General features: G+C 37.9%; 1 protein-coding gene across 2 annotated transcripts in view; it reads right to left on the reverse strand.

Annotated features, from left to right (window-relative positions):
* slc12a2 (solute carrier family 12 member 2) overlaps positions 1–17,009 on the reverse strand; it is a 72,647-nt gene extending 55,638 nt beyond the window's left edge. For both annotated transcript variants that reach the window (XM_048170355.1, XM_048170347.1), the window contains exon 1: positions 16,073–17,009. In XM_048170355.1, the coding sequence (XP_048026312.1) occupies positions 16,073–16,600 (528 nt within the window). In that variant the 5' untranslated portion in view covers positions 16,601–17,009. The remainder of the gene's footprint in view (positions 1–16,072) is intronic.
* Between the last annotated feature and the right edge of the window lie 276 nt (positions 17,010–17,285).

Genomic DNA, 17,285 nt, shown 5'->3' on the forward strand with positions numbered 1-17,285 from the left:
ATATTCAAGATATCTTAATATCCTTCTAGATTAGATTCTCACGCTTAATTTTCAGGAACCTATTTAGTTCAGTCCAATAGATAAGGGGATCTCAAAGCAGCTCCATGTTCAAACTGTTGAATTTTACCCATTTTCAGTGATCAAAAACCAAATGTGGTTCACTTTGCACACAGCTGATACTTATTGGGGCGGTTTCCCGGACAGAGATTAAGCCTAGTCCAGGAATAAAATGGCATTTTAAGACAGATTAACAGAAATCTGCTTTCTCTGTCATGGTTTAAAATAGTCCTAGACTTAGTCTAGTCCAGAGTTTAATAAGCTGATTTCCTGGAGGAAGACTAGAGCTACTCCAGGACTAAATTGAGGTTTAAGTTAAACCTACCAGGAGGCAGGTTTAACTTCAGATTAACATTGTATTTCAAAGAAGACACATGTATTTCACATACACACATACATATATATACATATATATATATATATATATATATATATATATATATATATATATATATATATATATATATATATATATATATATATATATATATATATATATATATATATATTATTTCTATCGTGTCACGAGATCTCGCGAGATTAAAATGTGACGAGATTTCTCATCGAGGCGAAAAGTCGTCTCGTTATATTGCCATGACAGAGTGGTTAGGATGAGTGCTTTGTATTTAAATAAAAACATTTAATTCAGTTGGATAACGGTCACCGCCGCTCCATATTTACAGAGTACGCGCGATCGCGAAAGTGAAAGAAAACGAGAGGGCGCATTCAAACACGATTTCAATACCGTGCATTTTGAAAGCAGCTCCCTGCTGAATACAGATATCTCTCAATATGAAAGCTATTTTAGACTGGGCAGTGTAGTTGTAACCATCTCTTAACTCTGTATCAAAGAAACACTTGGTCTTATTTGCACTTTGAATATTGAGAGAGTGCAATAATTAATTATTATTATTATTATTATTATTATTATTATTATTATTATTATTATTATTATTATTATTATTATTATTATTATTATAGTTATGGTTGCACTTATTGTAAAGTGTTAACATAAAAATGAATAACAGTTTTCTCTTAATCTTATTAAGCACAAACAATAAGGTTTAATTTGTTAATATTAGTTAATGCACTGAACTATCATGAACTAACAATGAATGACTATTTTTATTAACTAACATAAAGATTAATAAATACTGTAGCAAATATATTGCTCATTGTTAGTTGATGTTGGTTAATACATTAATGTAAATAAATGGAGACCTTATTGTAAAGTGTTACTATTTTTATTTATACTGTTTTTATTTCTATGATAAGTTTGTGGAAAGGAGTTCAGTTAGGAGGTCAAAAGTTGTAGAAGCTCATAAATCATGTACAGTAAGGTCTGAAGAGACTGAAATCATACAGGACAGAAGTCAGTCAGTTGAGTTAGTGGCAGACCTTTTACAGTACTAGAGTATTGTTGTCTTTTACTGCATATGATAATTCATACTCAGAAAGTAGAACTGAAATGACATTCATTACAAGATGATTAGTTAAAACATTTCAAATACACGTGCAGATTATTTTTTCTAGTCATGTATTTTGCCAATGAGGATTTCTTAAAAATAGTGTGTAAAAATCTTGTCTCGTCAACTCAATCTCAAGTCTCGTCATACCCCTAATATATATGATATTATATGATATTATATGATATTATATGATATTATATATTTTATATTACATTATTTCTTTTTCTTTTGTTTTGGTGCTGTTCACTTTATTTAAACAATTTATTTTGATTTAACACCATTGTTTCTGGTTCAAATGTTATTGCTTCATGTTAAATTGACTTGAAATGTTACTAGAACTCTTGAAGTTTTCATTTTGAAATAGCATTTCAGTCAAGTAACCCAATCAAACAGGACTTTCACTTCCCATCAATGCTTTGCACCGGGCTGAAGTGGGAGAGTAAATCTTGAAAAAGTGTTATTTTATGCATTTTTTAGAAAGATGAGAATATGGAGAGACTTCTTACTGTTTAATGTTCTATTATGTAAAAGTTTTTGTTATGTTTGTATTTTTTGGAGATTACCATTATGGTAAAGTGTAGAGCTTTTGCTTGGGTTGAGGACCTGCTAACAAGAATTGTCTATTTTATATAATGAAGCAACCACAATAATGGTTCAAACCAGCCCATTTCTACCAAATCAATTTCTATCAAACCAAACCGTTTAGACTGCCACCACCAATTATCACATGTGTAAATAGTTATGTTTAGTTTGTTGCTATGTAAAGGACAAAACAAAAGCATTAATAATCATAGGATTATTATAGAATTCATCTATTTAAATATAATTCATTACAAACAGATTTCCAGGCATTTCACTTTTTTCCCCTACAGTTGATGTATTTTGCTTGCTTTAAAAGAACTGTCTCTTGTTTAGTAAAGTTTTTTTTTTTATTATTATTGCAGTCTTCTTCTGCTGCCATGGTTTTCCTTGGATTTGCTTCTCCGTTCCATGCAATTTTAAGCTTTTCTTGGTTCATTCCAGGTTTTCTAGGCAACCTCTCTCATGCCAATTCAGATTAGCACAGTTGGGTTTAATTTAATCTAGTTTATTTTAATTGAGGACTCCATAGTCCAGGTTTTAGTAATCTGTTCTTAATCTGTGTTTCAGAAAGCCATTTTTTAAGACACGATTAACTATTCTAGATTAAGGCCTATCCTGTCTTAATTTAAACCCTGTCCGGGAAACCGCCCCATTGCATTTAAAGAGGAATGTCTGAATAAATAACACTAAAACTAGAAATGTATCTTGTTTCCCTCTATCAAAACAATTGAATACAACAACACCTCTCTGAGTGCCAAAACAAACAGTTTTTCAAAGTTTACATGTCTTTAATTCAAGAAGTGTTAAAAATATCTTAATGTCATTTTAGATTCTTTTTCTAATGAAACTTTTCTTCATTTCAATCTTCATTTTTAAGGCACTACATGGTTCAATCTAATAGATATAAGGATGTCAATGCGGTAACGTGTAGTTACAATACTGTGTATTTGAACTCTTAGTAGCTTCAGAAGCTGTTAAAATGAACTATTCCTTCTTCCAAATATCCCTAAAACTGATTCACATATAGATTCTTATAAATACAAAGTGTATTGTGCCTCAACTAAACCATTTTCAGTAGATTTTTGGTACTCTGAGAGTTGTTTTATGGAATTCTTTTGATAAAGGGAAAAAATATATACATTTCTATTTTTAACATTATTTGTTCTTCAGATATAAAAAAAAGTATCAGCTGTATGCAAAGTGACCAAAATTTGGTTTTTGACCACTGAAAATGTGTACAATTTACCAATTTACTCATAGATCCGCATTAAGATCTCCATATCTCTGGGATTAAACCAGCCTTTAAAATGAAGATACCAAAATTAAAGTTTAAGAACCAGAATCTAAAAAGGATATTAAAGGTACCTTTTTAAGTTACAGCATCAACAGATTTTATTAATAGACATACCAATCTCATCAATATAAATTCATTTTTACACCCCCTGTATGTTGGCTCCAAATCTCAGGTGAAAATTGTCATTTTGTCCCCCCTCTACATAATAGTGGATTACTCAGTATAGTGTTAATTTCATCACCTATTTTTAATTTAGTCTTAGTCTTAGTCTTGTGCCAAATGTCCTTGTTAGTTTTAGTCATATTTAGTCATTCACATATCTTTTTTTGTTAGTCAAGTTTTAGTCGACTAAACGTCTCGTCATTTTAGTCTAGTTTTAGTCAAAAGAAAACTCAAGGTATCTTAGTCAAGTTTTAGTCGACTAAAAGTCTTTTAATTTTAGTCTAGTTTTAGTCAAAAAATTGTAGGCTAGTCTTTTTTTTTTTAAATAACACATTATTACTGAGATTATTACTGATAAACATTTCAGTAAAAAAAAGTGTTTCACATATCTCAAACATTGGTTAAATGTCATAATTACCTGACAAAATACACATGTTGAAAGATTTTTGTTGAATGCAAATGTTAAACGTGTCTGGTTTTCAATTTCTGATTTAGGAAACACATTCACAAATGATTAACCTGTTCTGAAGAGTATTTTATTTTAACCAACACAATTCAAAAGCTAGCATGTCGTCGTCGCTCGTCACTCGTGTTCGCTTTGGGTGTTGTGTGTTCAGCAGTTTCGTGTTGCAGCCACAGGCGTATGAGACCTGTAAAGCCTTGTTTACACTGCACGCGTGTGCGGCTCGTTACGGCTGCGACGCGGCTACCGGAGCTGATACACGGGCACTCTAGTCAATGCTTGTGTTTACACCAGCCGCGCCGCGGTGCGTTTGAGAAGCGTCCCAGAAGCGGCTCGACGCGCCGCTTCGCTAAAGATAGGCTCCTCGCCTCCAAGACGCGCAGCTCAAATACAAAACAAAGTCAAAATAATCACCCTGTGTAAACTCCCGCTCATATTTTACATCACTAGAAACTGACGACAAGAGATTCGAAGTTGAAAAACTTGAAATTTCTTTGTTTGAGTTGACATCGCGCAGAGGACGGAACAACACCTTGCCGGAGCCGTAACGAGCCGCACACGCATGCAGTGTAAACAAGGCTTCAACGAGGCTTAACTTGAGCAACAGCGAGAAGCCGCGAACTCGTTCTGAATATTTTAAAGGCGTAACAGCTGATGAAAAAGCAGAGACGATTGTAGACGAAAATGAAGAGAGATTTTATCTTAGTTTTTACAAAACATTTTCGTCTCGTCTTTTTTCATCAACAATAATGCATGTTAATTTAGTCTTAGTCAGCGTTTTTGGACAGTGGTGCAGTCTTGTCATCGTCTCGTCTTAGTCATGAAAAAAAAAGGTCGTTGTCGAACATATTTCGTCTCGTCTCGTCTGATGAAATTAACACCAACTCAGTAATACATCTGTGACATTTAATATTTGGGCTTTCATTACTATTTATGTTTGTCTTTCTGCAGAAATAATATTAACAAAATAAAAAATTTGAGCCAGGGAAGTTTCCGAAATTTGGCTGATTTGACACAGAATGACCCAATATCACTTTTATGTTGTACCAGATTAATGTCATATAGGATGCATTTGGTTGATCTATTAACCCTCTAGCAAAGCTCTACAGTTTACCGTTGTTCATTTAAAGGTCCCGTTTTTCGTGGTTTTTTGAAGCTTTGATTGTGTTTATAGTGTGCAATATAACATGTGTTCATGTTTCGCGTGTAAAAAAACACAGTATTTTTCACATAATTTACTTATCTGTATACCGCTGTTTCCACTGTCATAAAAACGGGCTGATGACTTCCTTGTTCTATGAAGTCCCTCCTTCAGAAATACGTAACGAGTTCTGATTGTGCCAGCGGTTCCTGTGTTGTGATTCGACAGCAGCTTAGCGCTCCTTGCCCGGAAAGGTCACGCCTCTTACCATAACGTGGAGATGCACGCGCTCAGTGTTATTGTAAACATGTTTTTAATTTTACCCTATCAATTTGAGCCGGAATCAGACCCGGTGATTGGACTGCGGGATGAAAATAACAGCGTTTCGACGACATGGCGACAAACACACTCGACAAACGCAACTCTTGTGTATTCCTGTGGGCGGAGGTTAGTCAAAAAACTGTTTTAGTGACGTCATTAAAGAAGGAAGTAGAGGGATGTAGTCCAAACTAGCCGTTCGATGTAGGCGACTTCTGTTAAATAAAATATCTCGCTTGGAATTGAACTTTGAGCTTTAAAATTTTACAGATTTTATTTATACTCTAATAACAACAACAACATTACACACTAACTAAAGTTTGAAACATGGGATCATGAAGAACGGGACCTTTAATCTTCACTTTCAGCTCAAATAAAATATTATTGACAACATTATTGACTATGATTGGGTTAAGTCATATTCCTTTTTTAGATGTTCCTTTTCAAAAACATTGATGATAATAATCCAGCAGTGTTTTTTTTCTCATGTTTTTTCAACTGTAGAAATGCTTTAAAAGGCACAATCTGTAAGGTTTTTGTAATAAAATCCAAAAACTACTTGCAGTGTGATATTTCATGCAGCTGTGTACTTGCATTATCCCAAAAGTTCCCAAGGATTTGTAAATCCAGAGAAATCCCAATTTTAAATAATGGCTCGTCCCTTGTCATTGTCACCTATCAATGACGTAATATCCGCGCTATCCCCGGGTTTCGCTTGTAGAAACTATGGCAACTCACATGGACAAAATGCGAAATTGTTGGTTATACAGCATCTAACATGCCAAAAACCTTATCATAGATCAACTGATGCAAGCAGGCATTGGGATAAACAAAGAAATAAAACAAGGATCAATATTGTTTTTGAGACTTTGAGACTAATAGTTGATTCTGTAATTATACAAATATATGAAAAATATCCTTCCCACTGATTCTCTTATCAACTATTAACCATTTTTCAGTCCCGTTCTCACAAATACGCAAAAGTATATGTTACCTTCTCCCACTCCCATCCGCAACAGTCATGTTTTGTCCCGCTCCCGCCCACATAAAAGTATAAATAGATTTAGAAGAAATAGAAGTTACATGTCTCCTAGCCACAACCTACACATTCCAGCATAAACGCTCCCGATAAATTATTTGTTATTAAAGCAACAAAATTCACAAACCACTGTTAATTTAACATAAAAGCAAGCATAGGCCTCTGTGTGCATGGTTTGGCATGGCAAAATGCGCGCAAAGTGCACTCCCTTAATAATTCATAAAAGGCTGTCATATCAGTTCATCGCAATCTCCCAAAGCTCCGTTATTATTATCTTTGAAGCTGACTGCACAATGAATCTTTCATAATGTCTACACTTTGTTATAATCAAAGGATTTGCCAGCATGCAGAATTCAGCACTGAACAAAACCTCAGACATTGAGCGGCCAGAGGACTATCTTAAATGCATCTGATTGGCCATTGCATTCAAGAAATCAACACATATGTCTGATTGGCTACATTGCACAATGCTGCAGACACACGTTATAAATAGAAACTCTGCCTAGGCTTGCGCTTTTGAATAGTTTTTATTTTGTTATAGTTGTTCTTGTTGTTTTTGTGCAATAGATGAACAATTTATTTGTTCTTTGATCTTATTTTTAGATATTTCTATTTTGCGGGACTTCAGATATAAACTCTGATGTCTATGGTAGTGAACAAAATACAGCAGATGCCCTTTTGAAAGTAACTTGGCGCTTCATAGAACGATTGTATCATTACATCGTTAGGCCACTAGTTTGCGACAAGTGACAAACTGTAATTGAATCATTAATTCAATTTTTTTTTTAAATAATTCATTCTAATTAAACAATTTTAAATAGACTAGTAAATTTTGTTATTTCATTTAGTTGTCCGTTCAGAATCATGGGAAAATCATGATCTCGATTTGAAACAAAAGTGATTCTCAATTTATTCTGAATCATGGAGCTCTAAATGTGCTGCAGTGGAATTAACGGTTACAGATGTTCACCCACTCGAGTGACAGCCACCCGCACAGACACCACAGGTTACACATCACTGAAACTCTTAGCAGCTTGTGTTCAGAAGTAACACCAAATCACCTGATTCACAGAGAGGCTTCACAGCAGGATCAGACATGTTCAGCTCATCTGGCCACAGTTGCCTTCGTAACGAAAGTCTTTCCACATGTGGCTACTTCCACCCCTGAGCTGGATCTGTGTCAGTTTAACAGATATTCCACGCCATTTCTCATCAAATAATGTACCAATACACGTTACAACATACCAATTCAGTTTTCAGCTGAAATGAACATTAGATGCAGTAAAACTAGGCCTGCCGCGATTGGTCGATATAATCGACTGTGTCGACGCTGATAATTAGTCGACTTCAATATTTTTAAATCGACTGATCATTTTATATTATTTTACCTTTTAAATTTCGTTTTCACGCATTGACTAAAATAACAAGTTTCCTCCACACCACTAGTGTGAGCTAATGTTACACGCATAACGTCAAAGTTTCCAAGGATGGCGGGTGAAGTGGAGTCGAGTGCTATGTCAAATGAGTTTGTTAGCAAAAGTTTTCAAAGGCCGAGGGGTCTGAAGTACTTCAGATTAGCTGATAATAAAAAGGTGGTTTGTACACTCTGGTTTTGTTGGCATACCACAGCAGCACAAGCTCGATGATGGGCCGCCGGTAAAGGCAAAGCCACCATAAGTGCTTCTGTCCATTAAATTACCTCAGCCTCTGTAGGCGGAATGTTTAAATCCACTGTCCTTTAAGCTGCTAAAGGGGATGTTCACATATCGTGTCTTTTGCGCGAGCAAGTTCGTTATTTCAAATGTGGGCGGCTGGTGGGTGGCTGGCACACAGCAAGCAACACGAGCCACCGCAGCTTGTGTAACAAGAACCAACCGATCAGCTTCGCCCTTTCTGTAACAACATCGAAAGCTCAGCCGAACAGATGATAATAGCTGTGCAAAGCGGGTTTTTATTTTTTCTCTCCATTAATACATCTAGTAGTAAAGCTAATGCAAGGGCTAGAAATCAATTTATCCTTTGCTGATGCTTCATCAAAGAGAGCGCAGATCATGGTTGCATAGTAATGACGGACGCCACAGGAGCGCAAGCGCTTTGGAAAGATGAAAGCGGCGCGGCGTGTCCGCTGAATGTGTCTGTGAAGTTCCAGCTGAAAATACCCCATAGATTTAACAACTGCCTATTTTGGGGCATAATTAGAAATGAGCCGAATCAGAGTGTGTGGCCCTTTAATTCTCGTGCTCCACACCCCAGGAGCTCGCGCTTGCCTTAAACAACATTAAAAAAAAAAAAGTTCACACAGCTAATATAACCCTCAAAATGGATCTTTACAAAGTGTTCGTCCTGCAGCATGTCTAATCGCGTAAGTACAGTGTTTATTTTGATGTTTACATTGATTCTGAATGAGTTTGAGGCTATGCTCCGTGGCTAACGGCTAATGCTACACTGTTGGAGAGATTTATAAAGAATGAAGTTGTGTTTATGCAATATACACACTGCAAGTGTTAAAAATGAAAATAGCGACGGCTCTCGTCTCCGTGAATACAGTAATAAATGATGGTAACTTTAACCACATTTAACAGTACATTAGCAACATGCTAACGAAACATTTAGAAAGACAATTTACAAATATCACTAAAAATATCATGTTATCATGGATCATGTCAGTTATTATTGCTCCATCTGCCATTTTTTGCTATTGTCCTTGCTTGCTTACTTAGTCTGTTGATTCAGCTGTGCACATCCAGACGTTACTGGCTGCCCTTGTCTAATGCCTTTCATAATGTTGGGAACATGGGCTGGCATATGCAAATATTGGGGGCGTACACCCCGACTGTTACATAACATGTTGAGATTCGCCTGTTCTTCGGAGGTCTTTTAAACAAATGAGATTTATATAAGGAGGAGGAAACAATGGAGTGAGACTCACTGTATGTCTTTTCCCATGTACTGAACTCTTGTTATTTAACTATGCCGAGGTAAATTCAATTTTTGAATCTAGGGCACCTTTAAGGACATTTCATTGCTTGGCGGTATAATAACATAACGGCATAAATGACATAATGAATAACATTTAAAATTACAAATTTATATATAATATACACAGGTAATGAATACTATTCATATACAATATGAAAAGAGTTTGCCAAGTTGTGTGACTGAATTCCTGCAAAAGGAGGACTGCTCACCACAACTGGCTGCAGCTCTTACTGAGTGTCCTGAATATGATTATCAAATTTATACTTTATGGTACACTACTGAATGCCAAAGTTGCAAGTTAAAATGAAATGTTCTTTTCCCCAAAAAAAAAAAAAAAAATTGATTTTTGCTGGAAATTAGTCTTTTAGATCAATCGATTATTCGATAAAATAGCCGTTAGATTAATCGATATAAATAGTCATTAGTGGCAGCACTAAGTAAAACAGCAACAAATTTTAATTCTTTTCACAGAAAATTATTATTACAGGCACAAATTGTTAAAGCAAGGCATGGTTGCTTAAGCAAATACGTTTGCTTTCGTAACACTTTTGGGTACATTTAGGGTTTAGTGTAAGTGGTACGTCATTTTCAAAGGTGATTAACCTTTTAGCGCCACTTACCAGACATTTCAATTCAGAACTGCCATGCACAACAACCTACGCAAATAAAATCTGTTGTGGATTATAAAACTGAACTCGCTTTTAGTGCCTCTCACTGGACATTTCACTTTGAAAGTATCTCGATATGTGCAAGACGCAAGGTAACAATTTTCAGAAATATCGTCAATGGCACGTATTTCCAACAATCCTCTCACACTAAATTTGTCTTTCTGTTTGTCCGTCTCTTACAGCATCAGTATTTCAACATCTATTTCCACTCAGTCACACCTCTGTAAATAAATAAGTCCTGACAGGACTTTCTCGCTGGTCAATATCATGCTGCCTTAATCAGTGTGGCCATCGAACTTCAGTCACACTACGAAAACGTGCAGTGCTGAACAGTTTTAGTGTTTTTGAACAAAGCCAAAATAAACAAATGATTTGGTGGATGTTGGTGTTGCTCTAATGAAGTATTGAAACAGTTAAAGAAACCACTGGAAAACTGGACTGGAGTGTCGAACGTGACAGCATCCGTTTGACAGCCATAAAAGACTCACTGGCTCACACATCAATATCTGTTTAAATTAACTGCCAGCAGCCAATAAAACACTTTCCATTCAGTCATGGATTTGTTGTACAGTGCTGTCCAGTGTGTAACTTCAATAGGAAAAAGCTTCAATCTGAAAGCATGACGACTTTAACATGACTTTACTAGTGTTCGCTTTACATAACATTTCAAGGCAAAACACTTATCTAAATATCCATCTCACTGGTTTGATAAAAAGCAGACAAACAGAGGAATAACATCAGCCACTTCACATGACAAACTTGACTTCTGCTCAGATTACCTGGACAGAATTACAGATGATTAATTGACAACCATTACTGGACAAACAGAAGAAAATAGCTTTTTAAGTTTCCCCACAGCTTAACTCCATTCCCAACAATACAAACAGCTGAACAGATGTATTTATAGCAGCAGAAAACACTGGAGTGTTGATTTACTAACAGCTGCTACACAAACCACACAAAAACAGAGCAAACTAACAGACAACAGACATTCAGTGCAATTACAAGAGCTTTAATCAGCTTGCAGGGCCATGACAAATTACAACACGTTCTTTTCACTGGTTTTCTCTTCCAGAAAGTGGAGACAAAAAATTGCATGTCTGATCACTTGGGCTGCATTTACACTGGCACAAAAAAAATATCAGATTTTTTGCTCACATCTGACACAGATTGGAAATTGTTGCACACATGTAAATACAAAAATCCGCAGAAGATCCGAGCCACTTCCAAATGTGGTTTTAAATCAGATACATATCCAATATCTAGACATCCGACCTACGTCTAAAAACGCATATCCGATTCCCCTTGGAATTCCAAGCCACCACAAGGTGAGGGCGACACGTTTGCCTATAAAAAGATATCATTTTAATGTTGTATTATGAAGCAGATGTGATGTATGTGCTCGTACTAAAACTCACAGCTTTTTTATTGAGGTGGGTGGGAACTTTGTCTATATATCTAGAGGTCTTTTCCTATAGGAAAGAAATTGCGCACGCACACATTCAGCAGCTGGTTTTCAACCTCTGCTCGGTGACTTTTATAAATAAGCTTCACTACTGAAAACATATTTCTCAGCAGTGAGGTGATAACTTTCCAGCTTCATACTCTCTCTCGTCATTCATATTCAAATTCATTCAAATAAATGTAATCTTACCGTGCTACTTTATTTCACTTCAGAATTGTCTAACTAGTCATAGATAATAAATGAAAATTACCCTTTTTCAGTCTATATTCATTCAGTCAGAACATGTTGGCAAATAATCATGGCCACCTGACATGGAATATATAAATAATTTTAATAGCACAGCCATTCAAAACCTGAGGGTCTACCATGTGCGTAGTAAAGCGATTATGACAATCATTTTGGGCGGGAATTAATGTAAACACAAATATCAGATAATAGTTGTCTAAAGTAAATGTAATTAGGCAGGCCAAAAAATTTGGTTAAAAGATTGGATCTGTGCATTAAGACTTACAGTGTAAATGCAGCTTAGAGTTTACACTTGGCTCTTTTCTCTGATTGGATAGCAATCCATTCACAAAAAAGGACCAGGGTCCAGTGGTTTAGAAAGTTTCATCTGGATCAGAATTGTCTAGATTTTGAAATACCATGTTTTGCTATCCAGCTTACCCTTTTTTTTTTTTTTTTTTAAGCAAAATAGGACTGGATCAACCTGATGCAGATACACTTTTTCAGAGCACACAATCAGACCCCTTCTAAGGGGCATAGTTATGGGGGAAAAAAATATGAAATGAGAGAAAATCTATATACTCTAATGCTTTTGCATTCTCTCACAAAAGTTTTGCGTTTCCCAACAAACTTTGCATTCATTCGAAAAAACTCATTTTCAGAGTGAGCACAGTGTCTCTTGGGGGTACACAAAAGCATTAAAATTAATTTTTCCTCCATCTCATATTTTTCCTCCCATCACAATGTGCCTTTAGAACTTTTGTAGCTTCTCATGTGACCCACAACAAAAACAAAAATACATTCAATAAGGTATGCAGTTAGAAACAACTTTTGAATGATGTTTCATTAACAAAATTTTTCAGCACTCGCATGGTTATCCTCCTAACCAAATCTCACACTCGCCTGGTTATCTTCCTAACCAAATCTCATACTCGCCTGGTTATCTTCCTAACCAAATCTCATACTCGCCTGGTTATCTTCCTAACCAAATCTCATACTCGCCTGGTTATCTTCCTTAACCAGAATATGGGGGGAGTACTCTGGGTTTGGCTCGGAGCCCTCTCCTCAGACAGCACACCAAATATGCATACTATTTATTTATCTGACTTATTTGCAAGTGTGAACTCGTGAACTGGTTAATCTCTGATAATTGTGCCAATGTAGTTTATATACAGCGATTACAAAAAAACACTTAATTAAATATTTTTGTTTGATATTGACAGCCATTTGGGGGATTATTTTATGGCACCAAGCTCTTTTTAATTTATTGTACTGAAAGGCTTAATAGGAAGCCTAATGTCTACTTCTACTTTATTACTTTAACAGTTAAACTAATCAAGAGCAAAATAAAAATATTTTATATATAATATATTATATTATATTATATTATATATGATGTATATATTACATGATACAAATGTTGTATTTTTTGACCAGTGTTAAAATTACATTTTTGTTGCTGTAATCCACCCTTCTGCTGGAATCAGGATAATCCTGATATTTTTGGATCAAAGCTATCCCAGTCTTACTAAAATATTTTGAACACAAACTGACGATTTGATCCAGATCAAAACAAAGATTGGATTTTGTGATCTATTCCGATTTCAGAACCCCCTTTTTTTTGAACAACTCATTTTCAAGATTTGATCCAATCTGATAGTCGAAATCCAATCAGATTACTTTTGAACAACTGGGCCCAGGTATAAATGCCCTACAAAACACAATTTGATCACTCAAAGCACTTCAAGAAGTGGTTTAAGATGCTTTCCAGACATGACTAAGTGTAAAGGGATCTGGTTGTTTAAACTACATATGTAAATTTGACAAAAAAAAAAAAAAAAAAAAGTGTGCAAACACGTTATAACGGCTCCAGCCAGCCAGATACCACAACACTATCGCAACGCACATCTTCACAGATAAGGCCTGCTAGAGAAGAGCACCTCCCCTCACAAAGCACATGCGCAAACCACTGCAAATAAAATTGTTTGTCGCCCAATCACCTTCATGAATAAAGATGGTGAGCACTGCATTCTCCCACCAGTGCTGACTAGACTGGAAGGCTTAAACAGTGATGTGATCGCTCGAGACATATGAAGTGACCACGTGTAAATACACCCTTAGTGAAGTAACAGCACACCTCTTAAGACACATGATTTGAGGAATCATTCATGTCTGGAGCACAAATGATGCAGGAGAACACAGTTTCATATTTAGCAATAGAGGTTTCGTCACATCACTAGGAGAACTGGTACTAGTGATGCCAGAGTTCACAAACAACACTAAATTGCCATTTCAGTCAGCTCTCAAAAACATCCATGATTCACTTTAGAAGGCAACTTTGTTCTGTCTCATGATTACAATTACTACTGCAATAGAAAACAAGTGCAGTCAGAGTATTCATTTCTAAGCAGTACATGCATCTAACATAGCAGAAAACATGTCTTCTTCCAGGCTGCATTTGACATTATTTTAATATTTTTTTTATATAGACACACACACACACACACACACACACACATCATCTTTCACATCCATTTATTTAACTAAGAAAATCATTCAATGGCTCAACTTCATCCTTAACTCAGAGGAACTCTCTTACTCCATTTGGAACGGGTGCAAAGCTCAAATGAGTGGAAACTACTGTTAAAACACTTGTGCGTCATGTACTTCATCTCAAAGAGGCTTTTCTAAAACTTGGCATCAAAGTTTGTTACAAATGCACTAAACTAGATAAGCTGCCAAGTCATAATAGCCAGTGTCGTCAGAGACCTAAATCGTCATGCCTCCGGCTAAAACTGCCAGGCAATTCAGAGGAAACAGAGAGTGGGTTTCAGGGCTGCGAGACCAACACGGACACAACAGCACAACATCTGCTGTTCATGTCAAATGAAGGGGTTTTTAAACAGACTTACACCTGTTATAGCAAACAAATCACTTCAAGAACAAAGCCGTTTAATCTTTCTCAACAACAGGCTCATTGCACGAGAGAAACGAAGACTAACAGCAACAGACACACACACTCTCAGCACTTCTGAGTCTAGTGTAAGAATGTAAACAGCTCGGCCTTGTGTTTTCACAACAGTGAACTACATGTACAATGATACAGTGAAGAGTCTGATCTTCAGATAACATTTCCCATCATCACTGTCCTTATATGCACTGCAGTCACTGCGCGCACAAGTCAAAGGTCACAATGGTCCGTGTTGACACTGTAAAGTGTTATAACGTTTCTCACCAAGTCAAACATTTGATATGACCCGGTGTTTAACCTAGTGTTTACCAATCTCATCAAATATCAGAAGAAATTAGACATTTAAATTTGATACCGTGTCTTACTGGCCATCATTTTATAAATACGGTACCTCATACAAAACTGGGAGCGACGTGACTAGAATCTGACATACGTGTTCAGTACTAACCCACAAAACTAGTGCCCGGCATGCGTGTTCAGTACCAACCCATTAAAATAGAGCCCAGAATGTGTGTTCAGTACCAACACAATAAACCAGTGCACAGCATGTGTTCAGTACCAACCCACTAAACTAGTACCCAGCATGTGTGTTCAGTACCAACCCACTAGGGCCCGGCGTGCGTGTTAAGTACCAACCCACTAAACTAGACCCCGGCATGTGTGTTCAGTACCAATGCAATAAATTAGTGCCAATCACGTGCGTTCAGTACTAACCCACTAAACTAGACCCGGCATGTGTGTTCAGTACTAACCCACTCAGCTAGACCCCGGCATGTGTGTTCAGTACCAACGCAATAAACTAGTGCCAATCACGTGCATTCAGTACTAACCCACTAAACTAGACCCCAGCATGTGTGTTCAGTACCAACGCAATAAACTAGTGCCAATCATGTGCGTTCAGTACTAACCCACTAAACCAGCGCCTGGCATGTGTGTTCAGTACTAATCCACTAAACTAGTGTCTTGGCATGTGTTTAGTATCAATCCACTAATCTAGTGTCCGGCATGCGTGTTCAGTACCAACCCACTAAACCAGTGTCCATTATGTTTGTTCCGTTCTAAACTAGTGTCCGGCATGTGTTCAGTGCAAACCCACTGAACTAGTGTCTGTATTGGTGTACAGTACTAACCCACTAAACAAGTGCCCGGCATGTGTGTTCAGTACCAACCCACCAAGTGTCTGCCTATGTGTTCGGTACTAACCCACTAGTGTCCGGAGTACGTGCGGTGTAGCTGTACCTTGTCGAGCTCGTCGTGCAGTTCTGAGAGGGTGGGTCTAATGAGCTTCTCGCCTAGCGGAGCGGCGGTCTGCCGGTAGAAGTCTATGTTGGGCACGGCGTCGATGGTGTTGTGTCCGAACGTGCGGAGGTAGTAGGTGTTGGTGTGGGTGTCGTAGTGATGGTGCTGCTGGCCGCCGGTGGAGGAGTGCAGGCTGCCTTCGCTCATCACCGTGTCCCCATTCTGTGCGCTCTCCGCCGGCGCGGCGTCCGGACTCGAGGCCGCAAAGTTCACAACCCGAAACCGGCCCTTGGCTTCCTCGCCGCCAGCTACAGAATCCCGAAGTCCGTCGGACGGCGGCTCGGCAGCGTACGCGGGTGGGGATGAGTCGGAGGTGCCAAGAGTCTGACTGTCCCCGGCGGATTCTGACACCAGATCCACCTGAAAGCGGCTCTGGCTCGGTGTCGGACCGGCGGGTTTGAGCGCGTCAGGTTCGGGTGCAGACAGATAGTCGCCCGGGGCGGCGAAGGGCGGAGGTGACGCCGACATGACGAGCCAAAAAAGCTTTCCAAAAGCTGATACTGTCCGTTAAAAGTGCAGAGAAGCCGATGGGTTTGACTGAACGCAGACACTGATGCTGCAGGAAGACTAAAATAACGCGCCGTGCTTCCCTCCGAACCCGCAGCGCGACGCGCACATGCGGATGCAAATGGAGAACAGCAACACGTCCAGTCAAAAACTCCTGACAAGTTTGACGCGCAGCCCGGTACGTGCGCTCACAACGACTTTAAGACCCAGATAATCTCCGTGAATTGAGATTTCCGTGGCTAATTTACGCCGTGATGCTGCGCGACCTTGCCGCAACTCCTCCTTTCGTGCCCGCGAGTCTCGCTGCTTTATACGCGCACTGCAGCAGGAGGACAGCGATGCTTGGTGACATCGCGAGAGTAGCCGGATTCGCGAGATTTGCCCGCTCCATCTCTTGTACTGATCAGGGGTGGAGACTACAGCAGGATCACAAACCGGCAAATGAGAAGTTGAGTCATAAGCAGATTGCCCTTGTATTGTGACATTAAGATGAAATCTAAGTGTATAGCTATATATTTTTTCTTTTTAGAAAAGCAATGTTGGTCATAATATTTGTTTATCTAGAGAGAGGAGACAGAGACTAATTGTCACACAGGTCACAAATGTAAGGTTTTGAGTCAAAAGTCCATTTAAATAAATGCTTGTC

Source organism: Megalobrama amblycephala, linkage group LG2 (assembly GCF_018812025.1).
Source record: "Megalobrama amblycephala isolate DHTTF-2021 linkage group LG2, ASM1881202v1, whole genome shotgun sequence".
Lineage (NCBI taxonomy): Eukaryota > Metazoa > Chordata > Actinopteri > Cypriniformes > Xenocyprididae > Megalobrama > Megalobrama amblycephala.